Source organism: Mus musculus, chromosome 19 (genome assembly GCF_000001635.26).
Source record: "Mus musculus strain C57BL/6J chromosome 19, GRCm38.p6 C57BL/6J".
NCBI classification, from domain to species: Eukaryota; Metazoa; Chordata; class Mammalia; order Rodentia; family Muridae; genus Mus; species Mus musculus.
In genome coordinates, this window is record NC_000085.6 from 11,935,984 (window position 1) to 11,956,677 (window position 20,694).

A 20,694-nucleotide genomic window follows, 5' to 3' on the forward strand; every position below is an offset into this window, starting at 1 on the left:
TCCCTGCCTATCTTTAGTTTCACAGAGATCCGGTTGCCTTCCAAACGCTGGTATTAAAGGTGTAGACCTTTGGTTACTTGTTTTACAACCTCTTGGAATGTGCTCTGAGTAGGAGAAAGTCTGGTTACCATCTAAAAGCAATTAACTGGTGACACTTGGGAGATTGGCACAGAGTTCTCATTGCAGCTTTGATTATTAGAAAATGACCTAATAGCAGTCCCATTAATAAAAGAGCTTAATAATCACAGATATAATTTTAGGAATTCTTATAGGATCATCACTAAGTCTTAAGTCATCTATTTGTCTATATAACATCACTACTAGATGGTACATCTTCATGCAGAGATCTGCTCCAAAGGGGTGTGCTCCTACTTAGTGATTGTTATGTATGTTTAATAATGACAGGAAAAGCATATTAATAGCAGGAATCTTTCCTAAAATGAGTCCCTCACAGCCTTGCTTAATGACGGCTCACCTGTCGCAGATTATATAATAATCCGAGGCAGCTGCAGGATGATCACCTGCTAGTTATTAGCTCGTCCCATTATGGCTCCTGACAGAAGTGTTAACTCTTTCTGTGTCGTCTTTCTCCTGCTCATTGTCTGAAGCAAACCTAATTGTGATGTTTGATAAATCCCAGATACTAAATGTAAGAAGGCTACGTCTGCTAATGGCTCCTTTCTCTTTACTCAAGGTCTCCTGAGCCACAACTTACACAAACATAGAATAGACTTCTTTTCAACACAACCTTTGTAGTTTCGGTCTGATAAATGTGATTTATCCCTATATAGACATGTAATGTAACCATTAAATGCATTTAGTTGAAGAATATTGACATGGAAAAGTATTGAAGAGGTTGAAGTGCTCACAATAGAATACTTGTCTAGCATACAGGAGGCTCTGGACTCAATTCCCATTCTGTGGGGGCAAAAAGTAAATTACAAAGCTATGTAAATTCTATGTGCCCTAATAACACTTACAGGTTAACCCTGAAAAATATTTAATTTTTACTTAAATCAAATTTGATCACACTTTTATATATAATATGGGCAATGATTTCCCATATTTGTAAAACTTTCTACTTTTTATTGTAAAAAGTAAAAATTGGTTGGAATTAGAAAGTCATCTTCCACTTTGGTAGTACAAAATGATCATAAAGATGAGTGTTGCATAATTTTTAAAAATGTGGGTTTTCTGTATTGCCTTTATTGACACTAGATGGCATTCTTTTTGCAGGCCAAGTGATGACCACTTTGTACAGATCATGTGTATCCGAAAAGGGAAGAGAATGGTTGCCCGCATTCTCCCTTTCCTCTCCACAGAGCAAGCAGCTGACATTCTCATGGCAACTGCCAGGAACCTCCCTTTCCTTATCAAGAAGGATGCCCAAGATGAGGTACCCACCATGTAGGGCAATTTCCTTATAGTTCTCAAGTTGGAAAACTTTGGCTCTTGGTTATACTTTTGTGGATGTCAAATATGTCAAATATCCCTCTTTGCTCTGTTGTCAGTAACTTCACATTAGCCTGGAGGTTTAGTTGAATGGTGTCCCACAGGGTAAATCTTTTTTTTGGGGGGGGGGGTGGCAGGGGGAGGGTTTCGAGACAGGGTCTCTCTGTGTAGCCCTAGCGGTCCTGGAACTCACTCTGTTGACCAGGCTGGCCTCGAACTCAAAAATTCCCCTGCCTCTGCCTCCCAAGTGCCAAGATTAAAGGCATGTGCCACCAGTGACCAGCTGATAATTCTTGATTAAAAGATCTCTGTTTATCCTTGTAACAGCTCTTGGAAGATTAGCTAAATTTCTTGTACTTTTTCAAGTTCAAGACAAGAAACTGGTAAAAGAATAATTAGTGGACTGGTGAGATGGCTCAGCTGGTAAGAGCACTGACTGCTCTTCCAAAGGTCCTGAGTTCAATTCCCAGCAACCACATGGTGGCTCAAAACCATCCGTAAAGAGATCTGACGCCCTCTTCTGGAGTGTCTGAAGACAGCTACAGTGTACTTACATATAATAAATAAATAAATCTTTTTTTTTTAAAAAAAAGAATAATTAGTATTAGTACATATAGGATTCAGAATGAGTTATCTGTGAGGAAATTAATTGTAGTTGATTAAAAATTTAGAAATAATCACCTGAGTACATGCCTATGTACTTCAAAACATGAAAGAGGTAGACATTACTACTGTAGCCTTTGAGATTTTAGTATTTACAGAAAGGAATGAAAGGTTTAAATCTCATCAGAAGAATGCAACATACACACTTTTTAAAATATATTAGTTTTTTTAGTTTTACTTATGAGTAGTTTGCTTCCCTGTGTGTATGTGCACTGTGTGCACGGTTAGTGTCCATGGAGGTCAGAACAGGGCATTAGATCCCTACAATTGGAGTTAAGGCTTGTGAACCTCCATGTGGGTGCTGGGAATTGGATTTGGGGTCCTCTGTAAAAGCAACAAGCACTCTAAATAGTTGAACCATCTCTCCAGCCTTCAAACTAGTACATTTTTAAGAGACTCCAAGAATGAAAAATGGAGTGTAGGAAAAATTTAAAGATTTGAGATTTGGGGGCTGGTGAGATGGCTCAGTGGGTAAGAGCACCCGACTGCTCTTCCGAAGGTCAGGAGTTCAAATCCCAGCAACCACATGGTGGCTCACAACCATCCGTAACAAGATCTGACTCCCTCTTCTGGAGTGTCTGAAGACAGCTACAGTGTACTTACATATAATCAATAAATAAATCTTTAAAAAAAAAAAAAAAAAAAAAAAAGATTTGAGATTTATCCTAAAGAATAAAAGACCAGAATAAAAAGGTACACCTATTTTAGAGCATAAATGCCAAAGGAAGTCAGTGGCGCAGTGGGCACTTTGTCAGTTATGATCTCATGGGAACCCAGTAATGGAAGCAAGTGTGGGAGAACCTCAGTCATTTGGTGGATACTCACTGAATACTACAATCCAGGCACCATTTTACATCATAGAACTAAAGCTAGGAGTACAAAAAGATCTTCATGGGGCTAACTTGCTAGTGAAGACGCTTAGTTAACTCTGTAGAAAAGTTGTGTGGTAACTCATGCCTGATTTCCCCGCACTATGGGGACTAAGACAGGAAGATTGCTGTAAGTTTGATACCAGTCTAAAAATATGTTTGTAGTTCATTCTCTTCCTCCCTCTCCTGTGTGTGTATAAATATTTATGTGTACATGCATGTGCTGAGTTTTTAACTTATGTGAATTAAAAAGTAATAAACGATGTTTCTAGAATCCATTTTCTTTAAGTAATAGCTGGTTCCAGGCTTTCTCATGGGAGTACAGATAATCCTGGTCTTACAACAGAGGCAAGAGAACTACTAGGTTACTAGGGATGTACAAACCAATTTGAGGGGACTCCTATTTGCCAGAAGTTACACATTTAACATCAGAAAGAAAAATGACAGCAGTAGGCTGAGTTAGATTTTATTTAATGAGTTCATACTGATAACAAAAACATCAATCATGTGCAGTGAGTGCTAGGTCAGTAACTCATCCCAAAACTGAACCAGAAAGAATCAAATATTTATCCTTCTTTTCCATGACAACCAAACGTCCTTGCACACAGCGATAGACTGATTTTGTATATGGCAAGCAGCCTGCTGGCCACACCCACTGGTGGGAGGTGAGTGAGGAATGGTTTGCAGGGTGTAACGCTCTTGTTTCTGTTTTGTAGGTGCTGCCATGCTTACTGAGTCCCTTCTCTCTCCTCCTCTATCATCTTCCTTCAGTGACTGTCACCAGCCTTCTGCAACAGCTAATGAACCTACCTCAGAGTGCAAGTGCACCAGCGCCCTCCAACTCTCACCTCACTGCTGTGCTCCAGAACAAGGTGCGCCTGTCAGTCTCTGTCCTTGGAAACTTACCACTACTGTAGCTTTCTTCCGTTCAAGAACTTCATATCCATCACTCTAGCAAAGGCTAGAACACAAACAGTGGTTTGGAAAAATTAGTTTCTGGTGAAATTTGTAGCGTCGAGTATTAAGTCTTCTACAGTTATTCCTGTCATATTTAGCAGTAGATTCCCGTTCTCAGAAGATTCTTGCTTCAAAACTGTTGTGAAAGTTAAAACTGGCTTGGCGTGAGGAACATAGCTGGGTGTGGATGATTAAGGTGTAGATTAGGTGTCTATCCTGTTTTATTAGGACATTTCCCAGAAATTCTAACAAGCTTCTCCTGAGTAGCAGTGGCCAGGACATGGCATGCCTGACATGCACCTTTCAGCTAATGTCATGTTAAAGATGTAAAGACTAAGACAAAACTTGGTGCACTTGTATTTAATCTCAGCACTCAGGAGGAAGGCTGGCATATAAATCTCTGTAAGTTTAAGGCCAGCCTAGTGTACATACCCAGATTCAGTACAAAACAAAACAAACAAAAACCTCTTAGAGGAAACCTAGTAAGAGGATCATGGTTTCTAAACAGGCAAGTTTCAGTCCTAGCGTGCCCTATTACAGCCTGATGATAGGATGCTCAGCTGGTTTTCTTTCTATTTTACTTTTAATAATTTATTTTGTTTGCATTGGTGTTTTGTCTGTATGCATGTCTGTGTGAGGGTGTCATATTTTGGAGGTATAGACAGTTGTGAGCCGCCATGTGGGTGCTGGCAATTGAACTCGGGTCCTCTGGAAGACTAGTCAGTGCTCTAAACCACTGAGCCATCTCTCTCTCCAGCCTCTCAGCTGGTTTTCTGATCTGTGTTGTGCAAGTAGTGATGAAGACTTTGCATAGTTGTCATAGTATTTAGATGGTGCCTGCTATGTAGTAGGTACTTGTTTAGAGCCATGGTATACAATGGGGGTCAAGTCTCAGCACCCCTTTCTCCTTTGACCTACCAACAATAACAAAGTATCTGAGGCAGTAGAGGATACCAGTATCCCTCAGGACATACAGTGACCAGTTGTGCTCTTCCTGTTATTTAATCTCTGTTTTAATTTTGATAAGAGCAGTAGAAAACCAAGAAGTCATACAATATCCTGACTCTGGTGAAAATTTGCTTACATATATAATGCAGGGAAATTTTGTGGAAAAGAAAGATTATCCTTTGTAATACAAACACAGCAAAGTAGAATGAAATTCCAGAGAGAGTACTGCCAGCATCACATTTAACCTAGTGCTGTGGCATTTTCATTCCATGCCCTTTCAGAGTTCATGTTGCTGATTTTTAGGCTTCTATTAATAGCCTTTGTAAGTTTGTAGATTTCAGATAAGAAAATACTCTGTGCATACATGCACACTTTGGAATGATGTGCACATAGAGGCTATATAGTCAGAGGGTGGCATCAGGGCTCTTTCCTTGATTATTCCCCATCTTTGCTTTTTGAGATAAGTTCTCTGACTAAACTTGAAGCTCACTGTTGTGGCTAGACAGGCTGCCATGTGCGTTAGTGATTTGACAGGCTCCAGTTCCCAGAGGCCGAATCACAGGCACACACTACCATCCTCAGCTTTCTGTGATTTCTTGGGATTGAAGCTCAGGTCCTCACTCTTGCATGCAGGTACTTTACCAGCAGAGCTATTTTCCTAGCCTCCGGAGTATAATTTTTTTTTTAATTTCCTTTCAGCTTTGATTTTTTCCCCTTTGTATATTTCTCTATATTTTTGTTGATTTGTTTTGTTTTGCTTTTGAGCCATTGTTGTGTATTCCAGGCTGGCCCCTAACCTCCTGTGTAGTGTAGCCAAGGGTGACATTGAACTTTTAATTCTCCTGAATGCTGGGATTATAGGTTTATATGGTGCTGGGAATCAAACCTTGTGCATGCTAGAAAAGAATGCCACCAACTGAGCTATATCTCCAGGGTCCCATGTAGCTCTTAATGCCTTTTCTTATTTATAAAATAACTTTACTTAATTTTCTTTCTTCTAATTTTCCATGAACTTTGACTTTTCTTCTTAATCTCTTTTGATTCTTTTAAAAAAGAGAAAGACAAAATCATTAGATTATCAGTGACTGGTATGGAAAATATTTTCACAACAGGATAGGGTATACAGAAGTGGCTTTCTATGCTTGTCATTTGCTATGTGAGAAACTAAAATTTAGAGGAAAGACAACTTTAATTCCAGGCTTGCCTGACCTCTCCGCCTGGCTACACAAAGACTTTGGTATAGAGGCCGTCCCATTCAGTGCCATGGTCCTATCAGCTGATGTGGAAGAGGCTTAGGTGCACTGTATTTTGAGTTTTGCTGTTGTTGCTTTTAGATTTGTTTTATGTGTATGAGTGGATCTGTTTGTTTGCTGCGTGTGCATCCTGTGAATGCCAGCAGCTGGTTGTGAACTATTATGTGGCTTCTGGGAACTGAACTTTGATCCTCTTCAAGAACATGTGCTCTTAATTCCTGATCCATTTCTCCAGCCTTTTAGATATATTGTTAAGTTTTTTTTTTGTTTTTTTTTTTGTTTTTTTTTTTTTAAAGATTTATTTATTACATGTAAGTACACTGTAGCTGTCTTCAGACACTCCAGAAGAGGGAGTCAGATCTTGTTGCAGATGGTTGTGAGCCACCATGTGGTTGCTGGGATTTGAACTCTGGACCTTTGGAAGAGCAGTCGGGTGCTCTTACCCACTGAGCCATCTCACCAGCCCTATTGTTAAGTTTAATTCCATCTGATTTCTGTTATAGTTTGGCTTGTCACTGCTCCTAATCCTACTAAGCCGTGGAGAAGACCTACAGAGTTCAGATCCTGCTATAGAATCAACGCAAAATAACCAGTGGTCAGTATTGATAGCTTATCTCCTATTTTAAATATTTAAAATTATCTTTGCTCTCCTTCTCTTTCCCTTCTACTTCTCATACTGTTTTGGGTTTTCTCTCATAGGACAGAGGTGATGTTCATGGCAACCCGAGAACTTCTACGGATCCCCCAAGCTGCCCTGGCCAAACCAATCTCTATCCCTACAAATCTAGTGTCCCTTTTTTCTCGCTATGTTGACCGGCAGAAACTGAACTTGCTGGAAACAAAACTGCAGTAAGTTGTGAACACATTTCACTACCTTGGTATCTCAGACATCACACCATGGGGAGGATGAAGTGGAATGAGAGTAAGAGATTGAGACATCCATAGAGTGTGTGTGTGTGTGTGTGTGTGTGTGTGTGTGTGTGTGTGTGTGTGTGTGTGTGTGTATGTGTGGCGCGCGTGTGCGCACGCGCTAAAACAGATCACTGTATTGTGTGTGACAATACCTCAGAAAACAACACAAGCTGAGAGGCATCTAAGGTCTTGTATTATGAGAATTCTTGTAAAGACCATAACTTGAATGCAAAAGATTGATCCTGTTTTAACTTACTCATACAAACAAGTCGTCTTTCTCTTCATATCCTTAGGCTGGTTCAGGGGATACGGTAAAAGATCTCCAGAGTATCCTGTACCTCCTGTTGGCTGCCACCTGCACTGCTGCCATCACCAATGGAGTGTTTTTAATGAGGGAGGGGAGGTAGCTTATGACCCAAAGCAAAGTCTTGTGGGATCCATTCCTGTTTTCAGAAGTTAGCTCTGAATGCCAGGTATTCCCGCTGCTCTGATACTTCTGCTGGGTGGTACTTCTGCTGGTTTCTTTTACCTTCTGCGTTACACTTTTGCATGTCCTACTTTTACTCAATTCTTCTCAATTTTGCATTTTCTTTGCCCTAGAGACACAACAAACGTCCCTTTATCCCATCACCACTATTACAATTCAAAGTAGGTTGTAGTATACCAAAGGACTCCTTCCCGCTTTGAAGTCTTTTTTTCATCTCCCCTTATTAATATGATTATAGGAGAGTCAAAATTAAGTAGAAGTCAAGATATAGGTAAATATATAAACACCCTACACAAACATTCGTATGATCTCCAGAGGGTCCTTAAAGAATAAGTTTGTTTGAAAAATATTTAGTTAACATATACCTCTAAAAATAAACCAGCCGATATATTTTTAATCTGTTTCTGTTCCATCTTGTCATTTGGTGGATTCTACTTTTTTAATATATAAATACAGGGTATACAGCATATTACATTAAATCAAACTTGTTAGTTGGCTGATGCCCAGTTCTAGGCTGAGAGGACTTTTCTTTCTCCTAACCTGTATTTCCTTTGTTTCTGACAACCATAATAGAAACAGCACACACACGGTTAAGCCTTTTCCTGTGATGACTACAGCGTGCTTGAGAGTCTGTCCCTCAAGTGCATTCAAGAGTACCCAAGATGAGCCTCACGTAGAGCCTGCTTCTGCAGTGTAGCTTTTGTGCGCCTGCACTGTCTTCCTGACGTGACTTCTGTAAGCCATGCTTCTGCTCCTCTTCCCCATTTTCATTTAGTGTCTTGGGTAGAAACCTCCAAATGTAGCCGTGGCTGCTCAGCTTGGGCTCTGCTCTTCAGTGTCCTCTACCCTGCAGCAGAACTGCTGTCCTGGCTGCTGAGTCTCACCTGAGCCCCATCCACTGCAGCCAGCAGGGCCTGGGTGTGAATCTTAGGGACACTTCCCTTCCACTCACTTTTCTTCCCTTCAGCAGTCAGCCAGGATAAGGGACTCGGCTCCCTAGTGGTTACAGTTCTGAAAAAAATAAATTGAATTTATTTTATATTCCCTTCCTGATCCTACTTTCTGCTGTTCTCACCTTTTTGAATGTAGTCGGGGGACAGGCTATGATATTTAAAGAGAATAAACGTTTTGCACATACATGTATTGTATAACAGTAAAGCCCTCCGTTACAACCAGCTGTCTTTGTACTCATCTCCATTTCTTCTCATTTTGTGGCCTCGGGCTCCACCAGCTGCTCCCCAGTGACAGTCCCTAGCTTCCTTCTACCATCTACTGACTGTCTCCACTGAGCCTTTCCTACCTTCCCTTCACACCCGATCAAGTAAACACTTGATTATTTTTTTCTTCCTTATTGTGCTTTTTGTTCAGTTCTAATTAATAAAATAAAATTTCTAAATTTACATTTTTATAGGGTATTGTAAATAAAACAAATTGTATACTTGAAAATGTGTGCTTTATACCTTTCTGTTTCTGCATTTGTTTTTAATGTTTTCCATTATACTTGGATTCACTAGCAAAACTCTTGATGTTGGGGAATACCACTTTGCTCTGAATAAATTCACTATTTCTAGATAGATGTCCATCTCTTTTTGCTTTTAAGAGACTTAGGTAACTCTTTTAAGCATTTAGCTGCCCTCCTGGTTTCTATTTTTCTTAGCTCTAGCCTTGTAGCTTTGTTTATTCTTTAAAAAGCAAAAGGCATCTTGCTAGGCACACACCTGTAATCCTAGCATGCAAGAGTGAAACATGAGAATCGTTCATTTTTACTTTTAAACTGAGCAAGAGTGAAGATTCAGCAAACTTATCAAGAATAGAGGAGGTCAGAAAATGTAGAAATAATTTAGTGATTAAGGGCACTTGCAGTTCTTTAGCAAGACTCAAGTTCAGTCCCTAACACCCACGTTGGCAGCTCAGTCATCTATAACTCCAGTTCCACAGGATCTGATGCCCTCTTCTAGTTTCTGTGGCCACAAGGGCATAGTGCCAGAGTGCACATACAGATGAAGCACTCATATACATAAGTTTTTTTTTTTTTAAAGGGAGACCAGTGGGAAGGGAAGTTGGATCCAAGAGCAGAGTAATAGTATGGGATTACTGTTAGAGTAGTATATAAAGAGAGATGGTTTGTTAACCTTAAAGTCTGTTAGGTGGCTGATGGGGAATATCCACAAGGCTAGATTTAGAGGGCCCAGAAGAGCATACTGTACCAACGCTCCACAATTTACAGACCTAGAAACTGAAGTTATGGACGAACCAGGACTTGCTTGAGGCCCTGGGTTGGGTAATGGTAAAATTCCAGGGAATGTTCTAGGTGCTTTAAAGGTTTAAAAAAAAACTAGAAATAATGAATGTAGGCAATAATTAGAAGTTTTGTCTACAAACGTGCAACCACATGAGGGCCTGTTGCCTTCAGAAGCCAGAAAAGAGTTCTAGATAATCTGGAAGTAGAATGTGGATGACATAGCGGGGGCTGTGAACTGAACCCAAGTCCTTGGCAAGAGCAAATACTGTTAGCCTCTGACCCATCTCTTAAGGCCTAGAAAAATGGCTACATGGGAAAATACAATTAAAGGATAGAGTATACCAGCTGAAAGATCAAATACCCACTTTAATAAGTCTGAGCTAGCCGGGCGTGGTGGCGTACGCCTTTAATCCCAGCACTTGGGAGGCAGAGGCAGGCAGATTTCTGAGTTCGAGGCCAGCCTGGTCTACAGAGTGAGTTCCAGAACAGCCAGAGCTACACAGAGAAACCCTGTCTCGAAAAAAAAAAAGTCTGAGCTAGATCCATATCTTAGTAAGGTCCCATATCTACCCTAAATTGTTGTCGCGTCTGCTCTCGACCAGCAAGAACGACACGACCACCAGTTCTTCTAACAGCAGTTTATTCAGCAAGCTTCAGTCTTCTTTCTCCCTCCATCTTTCTCCCCCCCCCCCCCCAACCCTGGGCCTCTCACTCTTATATACTCTCAGCCCCCATCCACTCACAGCAGGCCACGTCACCTCACCAGGCATGCAGCTTCAGCCAATCAGGGCGGCAGGGGCGTGTCTCCACCAAATATGGACTTGTTTATACCGCCAGCATCATCCTGCACCTGCGCAGCTCTCACAATGGTCGTGGCTTATTTTCAGGTGTATGAGGAAGTCAGGTGCAAGTCATAAGACTTAGCGGCAGTCCCGGGTGCCATCTTGGGACTGCTGTCACACCCGCTCCTCACAAATTGTATACCTTCCCACCCCCCCCCCCAAAAAAAAAAAAACAAAAAACTGTAGCTATTGAGTCACTAGAATTGCATTCTCAAACATCAGGAAGACCAAGACATGGCCTATGGATTTTTGAGCCTTGTACTTGGGTTGGACAGCGAGTTCCACTGTGGGAAGACCAAAAGGATCTAATGCTTTTCCTTGTCTAGCTTTGCTTGACTAGTTTGGCATTGTGAACTCTGAAAAACGAGTGTGTAGGATTTCAGCATGCAAAGCTTTAATCTGATAACTCAGCATCCTTAGAATGACCTAATGGCATTGTTGTAACTTTCTCCTTAGAGACAAAGTTATGAATAGCTTGCAGGTCTCATAACTGCCTCTGCCTTTTTAGTGTGCAAATGTCACATGGAAGGCTGTTCGGAGGAGTTTGCTCATTATTCAGTGTGACTACCCAAGCCCCCACTTTAGCTGGGTTCAGTCTCCAAAGTGATAACCAACCCAAGGTCTCCAAAGTATGTAGAAAAGAACCAACTGGTGGTCAGTGTGTGGTTTTTCCTTTTCAGTTGTGAATGTGATGTCTTTAAAGTTGCTTAGATTGTATCAGTTTGTATAACAAAAGCTGGTGATGCTGCCAGCCTAGCATACAGAAATCCCTGGGTTTGATCCCCAGTACTGCATAAAACTGGGCACTCCTAGCACTTGGGAGGTGGGGCAGGAAGATCAGGAGTTCAGTGTCATCTACAGCAGCAGAATGAATTCATGGCCAGCCAGGAATACATGAGACCTTGTCTCAAAGGGGAAAAACAGCAAAAATATCTGACACTTGATAAACCAAGATAAAACTAAAAGTTATAAATTATTAAATGGAAATCTCGATGCCAAGGGTGGGCAACTCATGCACTGTTAATAAGGGAGTTCCCTGAGGCCCTAAATAGTCCATTCCTACTGCTATTTGTTGTCACCAGAACTGGGTTGTAAGACCCTATTTCTGAAGGTGATTTGGTCTCAAGACATAAATCAAGCTGGAAGTTTCCCTGGGTGTTAGCTAGATTTCATAGCCCTAGGAGAGGCTGTGCAAGCAGCAGAAAACTGTCATCAGTTGTCTTCAGTCAGCTGTGGACCCTAACTCCAATACAGACCAACTAGGCAAGCTGAACCACTATTGGTACAATGTGGTAGGTGTGTTAATGGAGGTAGGCAACCCCTCTCCTCTTGGAATTGATGTTCCCACCACAGGTGAGTATTTACATCTGATACTGTAAACTCAGTCTGAAACTATAAACCCATGACTGGGGAGGTCATAAACCCAAGTCAGGAAACTACTGCTGCTTTCTTAACTAATATAATAGGTGTGATGTGTCCATCAAGTTGTCTTCTAAATAGCCCATAAGTGAGGACTGTTGTCAGCTTTGGTAATAAAAACTTATTTTTAGCAATAGTCAGTGGTGACTTCAGAGACTCATAACAAGTCAAAGTCCTGAGAGTAAATGACTGTTGAATGTCCATTCATTAATGGGGAGTCTACATCACTCCCTACAAGTCTCAGAGCACTAGGAAGAAGGTAAAAGACAGGAAGTAGGAGAACAGGATAGAATATTGACTTCCAGGAATGATATGGCTGTTGTACTCTTGAACTCAAAGCATCTGTGCAAGGTTAGATCAACACCCTGTTATGGAAGGGAGGGGACCTCATGGGGGGCACCTCACCCCCTGAGGTTTCATGTGCAGTTAACAGTTGATGGTAAATGAAGAGATTCTTATCTCAATGGTATAGCCATGGGTAAATTGTCCCTGCTTCTATTAACAAACCCTACCTACATTCCTATAAGGAACCCTAGTGAAACTCACTGAGTCACACACATACAGACATGAAAGTAGAAGAGGGACAAGTTGGGAAGGGAAGGGAAATGAGTAGGAAGGGGAAGGAGACAGTAATGGTGGGGTGAATGTGGTACACATGTATAAAAATGCAATCAATTATTATATGGGATATATGCTAATAACCCCAAACCAAAATCATGATGTCTCTGAGTTCAAGGCCAGCATGGTCTACAAACATCTTTCCAGGACAGCCAGGGCTATGCAGAGAGACAATGTCCAAAAATAAAATAAATAAAACACTGAAAAAAAGGATCTAAAGTTCCACTCTCCAGAAAAGAAAGAAAGAAAGAAAGAAAGAAAGAAAGAAAGAAAGAAAGAAAGAAAGAAAGAAAGAAAGAAGGAAGGAAGGAAGGAAGGAAGGAAAGAAAGAAAGAAAGAAAGAAAGAAAGAAAGAAAGAAAGAAAGAAAGAAAGAAAGAAAGGAAGAAAGAAAGAAAGAAAGAAAGAAAGGTTAAACAAGCTAAGGGAGCTAGAGAGATGACTCAGTGGTTAAGAGTGCTCTCCCAGGGGTCCTGAGTTCAATTCCCAGCAACCACATGGTGGCTCACAGCCATCTGTAATGGGATCTGATGCCCTCTTCTGGTATGTCTGAAAACAGCTAAAGTATTATATTCACATACATAAAATAAATAAAATCTTTTAAAAAGGGGAAAAAAACAAGGTAAGAGTTTAATGTGTTGCTCTTGAAGTGATTCTACCATGAACAGGCACACTAAGATACAAATTAGACACATTTTGCATTTACTTTTAATATACTGTGGCCATCTTTACCAGTGCAGAGAGAGCCACCTTGTGTATGGTTCTGTGTCCCACTGTGCAAAAATTTAACTGTTGCAAGTCAATCTTCAAATAGTTCTTGTCTGTCATCATCTTCCATGAAGAATAAGCAAAGTTAAATAAGCCTACATCACTTTACGTTCTTGCAGCTATTTTATAATGCAGAAAGAATACAAAAAAGATCTGTTTATATATTGTATGGTTGTCTTGCCTGCATGTATGTGTGCCATAAGCCATATTTCCAGACCCAAACAAACGTTCTATTTTGATCTTCTAGCCTTTTGAAACAAAAGAGCCAACTATAATTGTACTACACCAAAATGATCATCTAGAATCTAGATTCTCCACCATCCACTGTTAAGGACTGAAACTAGAATTTGTGTCCTGGCTGGAAGATAGTTCCTGATCTTAGATCTGAACTTCATGTGGAAACAGCTGGAAAGCAGGACGGCTTGAAGGCGATGTCTGCAGCCTTCCTGATTGGGTTTTAATGTCTTCATTTTTCAGTAGGCAAATTAATGCCTCTTGGGAATGACCAAAAAAGGAACTGTGTTTGTGATAAAGATTAGAATTGCAAGGATGGGTGTGGTGATATAGATCTGGACCCTGGGAAGATGCAAATGGAATTCCTTACTTCCATTCTGTTGATATTGTGAAATAAACAGGTCACAAGTGGCTTGTTCCTTCTGTGACTTCCTGTATTCACATGTGAGCTACACAAATGGAGAAACTGTCTTGTTCACCCCAGCACAGGGCTGACACATAATAGGCAACAACAAAACTTTGATAAAACCAAGATTAAAGGTGGTATTCCAAGAACCCCTTTAAACAGACATAAAATGTGCCCTTGGCTTCCTGAGGCCTGTTTCTAAATACATTGTCACTCGTTTTATCAGCAAGCCAGGAACAATTTGACAATGTAAGTCAGACCTTATGGTTCTGGTACAGCTTCCAGTCCTGGTGGGATACCTGTAGTAATATGTACTAGAAAGAAATCAGCTACTATAATGGCTTTGAACGAGGGAGGTTTGTACGTGGACTGGAGGGGAGTTAAATGGGTAACTTTCAAGAGAACAGCTAACACAAAAGAAGCCCATGAAAACGTCAAGGAGCTAAAAGGCATGGGGTCAGAAAGCCAGGCAACTGGGGGAGCCAGTCCCAAGCAAGAATGAGGTCGAGATGTGGCCAAACTCTGAACACCTTGACCTGAGACCTATAGAAGTTTAGACTGTTCCCTCCTTGCTCTGGGCTTGCACGTCCTAGCTCACATTGCCTGAGGTAGTTAAGTAGCCTGGTGGCCAAATTACAGGTTTAGCCTCCTCTCTCCCTATAAGGACAAGTCCAGCAAGCATCTGGAATTCCTCCTCATGCAAATGAAGCGTTCCCAACACCTCAGCACCAGCCGATAATGTACATTCACTCCAAAAGTCCTACCCATTTTCCAAGGTTTATAGAGTCAATAAAAGAGAGCTGTTTCACTGAAAACCAGCACTCATGCCAGCTGAGATCCTGTGGGACCCACTCACCCAGATAAGCTTCGTTCCACCCATTGTAGCCTTGTGCACAACACTACCTGGACTTCCTGAAGGCAAAAAGCAGATCTGGCCAGCAGAAGGTGTGGTAGTGCAAGTTTACACGTAATCCCAGCACTGGGGAGACTGAAACAAGAGGATCACTGTCTGAACTCGTGGCTAGCCTGAGACAAACAAAACACCAAAGAAACCCTCCAGAATCAACTAACTTAGGTTCACAGCGCATGAACCGACAATCAGGGAGCCTGCATGGGTCTGACCTAGGCTCTCTGCACATATGGTTGTGTGCTTTGGTCTTCTTGTGGGACTCCTAGAAGTGGGAACAGGCTGTCTCTAGCTCTTTTGACTGCTTTTGGGACCCTTTTCCTTCTACTGGGTTGATATGCTAAGTTAGTTTGCTATCCATGGGAGTACTGTCCTTTCTAAGGAGAAACAGGAGTGGATGGAGGGAAGGTTGGAAGGGAAAGAGGGAGGGAAAACTGTGTTAGGGATGTAATATATAAGAGATAACTAAAAAATGATTTAAAAAAAAATAAGGATTAAGAAGCCATTAGTGAGAGCTGGACGTGGTGGTGCACACTTTTAATCCTAGCACTTGGGAGGCAGAGGCAGGTGGATTCCTGAGTTTGAGGTCAGCCTGGTCTACAGAATGAGTTCCAGGACAGCCAAGGCTACACAGAGAAACCCTGTCTCGAAAAACCAAAAGAATAAAAAAAAAAAAAAAAAAAAAAGAAGAAGCCACTGGTGGGAGTTGGAGAGATAGCTCAGTGATTATGAGAACTGCCTGTTCTTGAAGAGACCCAAGGGTGGGTTTCCAGCACCTACACTGGCTTTCAACCACCCATAACTCCAGTTCCAGGGATCCAGTGACTTCTTCTGATATCTGCAGGCACTGGGCATTCAAGTGTATGCACATGCATACGTGCAGGCTAAACAGTCATGCAAATAAGAGGAAATAAATAAATCTGAAACTAAGAAAGAAATCACTGGAGGTCAATGTCATTGGAGTAAAGGGAGTGGGATCCTGTGACAGGCATTAGAAAGTGAACGGGATAGAGAACAAAAGCTGGGAAGGAAGGAATCTAGTCTCACTGCCTCAGAAAGAGCGTTTCTTAGAACAAAACCAAATGAAAACTCTGCTCTCCTCCTTTAGAAATCACCACCACATGGGGAGTAGAAATAGACCCGAGAGGGTGACTGCCTGGGTCCTTTTTGCTGCCATTGCTATCACAAAATTGCTACTGCAGGTGATTTCTAGTGAGAAGAGATTTATTTTGGCCCACTTTGCTGGGAGTCCAAGAGCATGGCTCCAGAATCTGCTCGGCTTCCGGCTCAGGGCCATGTGCTGCTCCGTGCACATGGTGGAGAAAACCTCCAGGATGGGAGTGTGCAGACCTGAGGAGCAGAGCGACTGACCCACTGCACAACAAGCTCTCCTGGTAACTAACCCACTTTCTTCATGCCTTCATGAGAGTGGAGACCCTATAACCTAGTTACCTCTTAAAGGTCCCACAGTTTCTCAGTCACCTCACACGGGCAACTAAACTTTAACATACGTTTTACTGGAGAAGTTCACACCCAAAACGGAACAGGGGCCCTTATAAAAATCTCACAATTTTCCCTCTTCTGACAGATGCAGAATCTGCCCCTTTAAAAGGCAAGGTGACTGGTCAGCTGTGAAGATGTTTCCCTATAATCTCAGCACTTGGGAGGCAGAGAGCGGCAAGAGGTCAGGAGTTCAAGGCCAGCCTTGTCTATAGGACACCCTGGATACTGTCTTAAAACAAAACAAACAACAAATAAATTTTAAAAAAAAGAGGTAAGGGGCTGGAGAGATGGCTCAGCAGTTAAGAACACTGACTGAGTTCAAATACCAGCAACCACATGGTGGCTCACAACCATCCATAATGAGATCTGACACCCTCTTCTGGTGTGTCTAAAGACAGCTACAATGTACTTACATATAATAATAAAATAAATCTTAAAAAAAAAAGGTAAAAACTACTGAGGAACTTACTTTTAAAAAGGTTTGCTCATGTATATATGTGTGTATGTATGAATGTATGAATGTCTGTCTGTATGTATGTTGTTTATGTATATGTGCACAGGTCTACATGAGTGTCAATATCCATGGAGGTCAGAAGAGGGCAATAGATACCTTGGAGGCTGGTGTTGTAGGTAGTTGTGAGCTGACCAAATGGGTGCTAGGAGCTGAAAGTAAGCCCTTTGAAGATTTAGAGTCGGGAGCCTCCAGTTAAGAGAGAACATGCAACATTTGTCTTTCTGGGTCTGGGTTATCTCATTTAATATATTTTCTGATTCCATCCACTTCTGCGTAAAGTTCATGATTTCGTCTTCCTTCGAGGATGAATGGTATTCTATTGCGTATATGTACACATCTGCATTATCCATTTGTTCAGTTGTAGGCACATGGTTGTCTCCATTTCTCTAGCTGTTGAGCATAGAACAGCAATGAACAATGACGAACAAGGATCTGTGGAGTAGGATAACTGTCCTTCCGGCATATGCCAAGGAGTTATATAGCTGGCTCTTATGGTAGATTTATGTTTAACTTTCTGGGAATTCTCCACCCTGATTTCCATAGTGGCTGCACACATTCACAATCCCACCAACAATGAACCAGGGCTTGCTTTGCCCTGAATCCCTGAGAGAATCATTTTTGAAGATCATTTGGGCAGCAGGTAATCTTTGCAGTGCTCAGGTGAGTGAGGTTGAGAGAAGGCTGCAGGAAACTGGTCTTATGTTGAGTCAGACTGACTGGTGCTAGCTTTGCTACTGTGCTCCGTAGCTTTTGTATATCCCAGCACTGAATTCATGACATGGCTAAGCACCATGTATTTTCTAAACTCAAAGTCCTAACAATCCTCATTGCATTTCAAAATGCTCATTTTTTTTCTCTTGATACTAAAAGTGTATGTACATTGATCAGGGCATAGTGGTGCATGCCTTTAATACCTAGAACTTAGGAAGCAGAGGCAGGTGGATTTCTGTGAGTTCGAAGCTAGCCTGTTCTATGAAGTGAGTTCCAAGATAGCCAAAGCTATACACAGAAAACTCGGTCTCGAAAAACCAAAAATAAGCCAGAAATGTATATATCTTATTACATCTCTTTTCAGTGTTGAAAATGAAGTCTTACATGGCATCTTTGATTCTTGTTTGCTTGTACAAGACTGATCAAATACTTGCAGTCATTGTGCTGGCTCCAGTAAGCTTCACTTCAAAGGGTCCTGTTCATTTGATTAATGAAAACCAAAGTACTATGATACTTGTGGTAGCTGTACTGAGTTATTTTTAGGTGCTGCTCCGCCCTTTGAGCTTTGGGAGGTGTGGTGATAGTTACAGAGGGTTAAGATGCCATGACTGTCATGGCTGAGAGCAGTGGCAGCAGGCAGGTAGGCAGGGCACTGGGTCAGTAGCTGGGAGCTCATAGGCTGAGGGGCTTTTGCTTTGGGATCTTCTTCCCTTCCTGCTGCCTACTTAGCAGTTAGAGCGAGCAGAAGCTCCTATAGCCACCTGGAGGCAAAAAGAAACCTTACAGCAGAAACAATGCAGAAGGGAGGACGCTGTCTGTGTCGAAAGACTTCAGGGAACCTCCACTGTAAGCCTTTACACTTACCCAGAGCTACTTGCCTGCATCTTTCTTTGCGTGTGAAAGCGTTGTGTCATATCCACTGTAAACTGGGCTTCTAATACTTGCGACTACGCTTAGCCATTTATTTATTGCAAAGGACTTTTGCAGTCATTTTTGTGTTGGGACTTACTAAGTGCTATTAAGAGAGACACATCTTAATTGTTACAGATTTTGTGGAATCCATCACCCGGAGACTCCAGGATTCTCTGAAATGCAAAATAAATAAATAAATAAATAAATAAATGCTTTTCTGATGTGAAACAATGAGTGTTGTGTAGCTTGAGCTTGAAGAGAGAGATCGTCCCAGGGCTTACAAGAATCGGGCCAGACGGTGACACTCCTTTAAAATACAAGAAAATGTTTCACCAAAAAAAAAAAAAAAAACACCACAAAACAAATAAATAAAAGCAAATTAAGCCGGGCGTGGTGGTGCACGCCTTTAATCCCAGCACTAAGGAGGCAGAAGCAGGCGGATTTCTGAGTTTGAGGCCAGCCTGGTCTACAAAGTGAGTCCCAGGACAGCCAGGGCTACACAGAGAAACCCTGTCTCAAAAGACCAAAAGAATAAAAATTAAAAAAAAAAACAAATAAAGAAAACGTTTCACGCTATCGAAATCAAGCCAAACATCCCTCTGTTGTGATGACATGACATCGTTACACCTGTTACTTATCTATTTGTGGGTCCACACATCATGACGCAGGCAAACATGCAGGTCAGAGGATAACCTGAGGGAGTTTGTCTTCTCCTTCCATCCTGTGGGCTCTGGGGATGGAATTCAGGTCACAGGCTTGGCAGCAAGCCCCTTTCCGTGCACAGCTATCTCACGGGCCCTTGTTTGTTTGCTGACTATTTATTTCTTTATCTTTCCATTTTGAAGCAGGGCCCTCACACAGCCCAAGCTGTCCACACACTTGCCATAGAACGAAGAACAGCCCTGCCTGCGCTTCTCTTCTTCCTACCTCTGCTTCCCTAGCTGGAGCTGTAGGCAGTGAGTGCTATCACACGCATTTCTAACGTGGTGATGGGGGATGAGCCCAGAGCTTGCATGCTAGGTGTGCATTGTGTATACTGAGCCACGTTCCTAGCCCTGTGGTGCCCCTAGTTTGAATGATTTCTGGGCTTTGTTTTTCTTCCCCCCCTTTAAATTAGGGTAGATGGGGTAGCTCAGCAGGAAAAGCCCCCCTCCCCTCCCGCCTCTCAGCCTGATCACTGAAGTTCAAACCCCAGGACCACAGGGTAGAAGGAAAGAACAAGCCCCCAAAAGCCGTCTTCTCACTTTCTCATTAGAACTGTGGAATGTACGCACACATAAATAAATCAAAGCAACACAATAAACTTAAAGAAGAAAATTGTGAGTTAATAAAGGGCAAAAATGAAGAGATTACAAAGCAATGGGTAACATGTGGCCTGCCTAGTCACATCCATGTTTGCACACAGAGGTTCTGCCTCTGCAAGGGACTTTACCTGTTTGAGTCTCAATTGTCCTCCTCATAGAAATGTAGGTAGAAGAGCTGAGTGTGATGGCATGTGCCTTTAATCTCAGCACTCCGGAGGCAGAGGCAGGAGGAACTCTATGGAATAGCCAAGGCCTTTGTAGGCTTGCCTGTTCTACAAAGCGAGTCCAGGACAGCTAGGGTTGTTATACATGGAACCCCTCTCTCAAATAAATAAATAAATAAATAAATAAATAAATAAACAAACAAACAAACAAACAAAACAGTAGATAGAACAGTGAGGATGGTTTGAAAACATATATGGCATGATCTGTAAAGATACTTTACACAAAATAATAATCAAGTACTTCCTCTATAAAGTTCAAGTGTTTCTAGGCATCCCTGCAGTATGTCTGATGCTCTCAATGAAAACTGAACCTTTAGTTGCTGGGACAGAATATCTGTAAAAAAACAACGTGGGGCGTTGTGGAAAGAAGGCTCATTGATATGATTACAGGAGATAGAGTGTGGTTCCTGGTACCCTAGCCATGTAGCTCACGACCCCCTATAACTCAGTTCCGGGATATCTGGCACCTGCAGTGGCCTCCAGAGATACTGCCTGCATGTGGTATACATACAGACCAGCAAGCACGCATGTACACACAGACATAAATAAA

The 20,694-nt window shown here is 41.8% G+C and overlaps 1 protein-coding gene across 2 annotated transcripts in view; it reads left to right on the plus strand.

Annotated features, from left to right (window-relative positions):
• The window catches only part of Patl1 (protein associated with topoisomerase II homolog 1 (yeast)), a 32,698-nt gene extending 23,585 nt beyond the window's left edge, over window positions 1–9,113 (plus strand). The window contains exons 15-19 of one of the 2 annotated variants that reach the window (NM_172635.3): window positions 1,237–1,396; window positions 3,701–3,856; window positions 6,646–6,737; window positions 6,842–6,991; window positions 7,348–9,113. In NM_172635.3, the coding sequence (NP_766223.2) occupies window positions 1,237–1,396; window positions 3,701–3,856; window positions 6,646–6,737; window positions 6,842–6,991; window positions 7,348–7,369 (580 nt within the window). In that variant the 3' untranslated portion in view covers window positions 7,370–9,113. The remainder of the gene's footprint in view (window positions 1–1,236; window positions 1,397–3,700; window positions 3,857–6,645; window positions 6,738–6,841; window positions 6,992–7,347) is intronic. The other variant, XM_030250884.1, reaches the window with a different exon arrangement.
• Window positions 9,114–20,694: the final 11,581 nt, after the last annotated feature.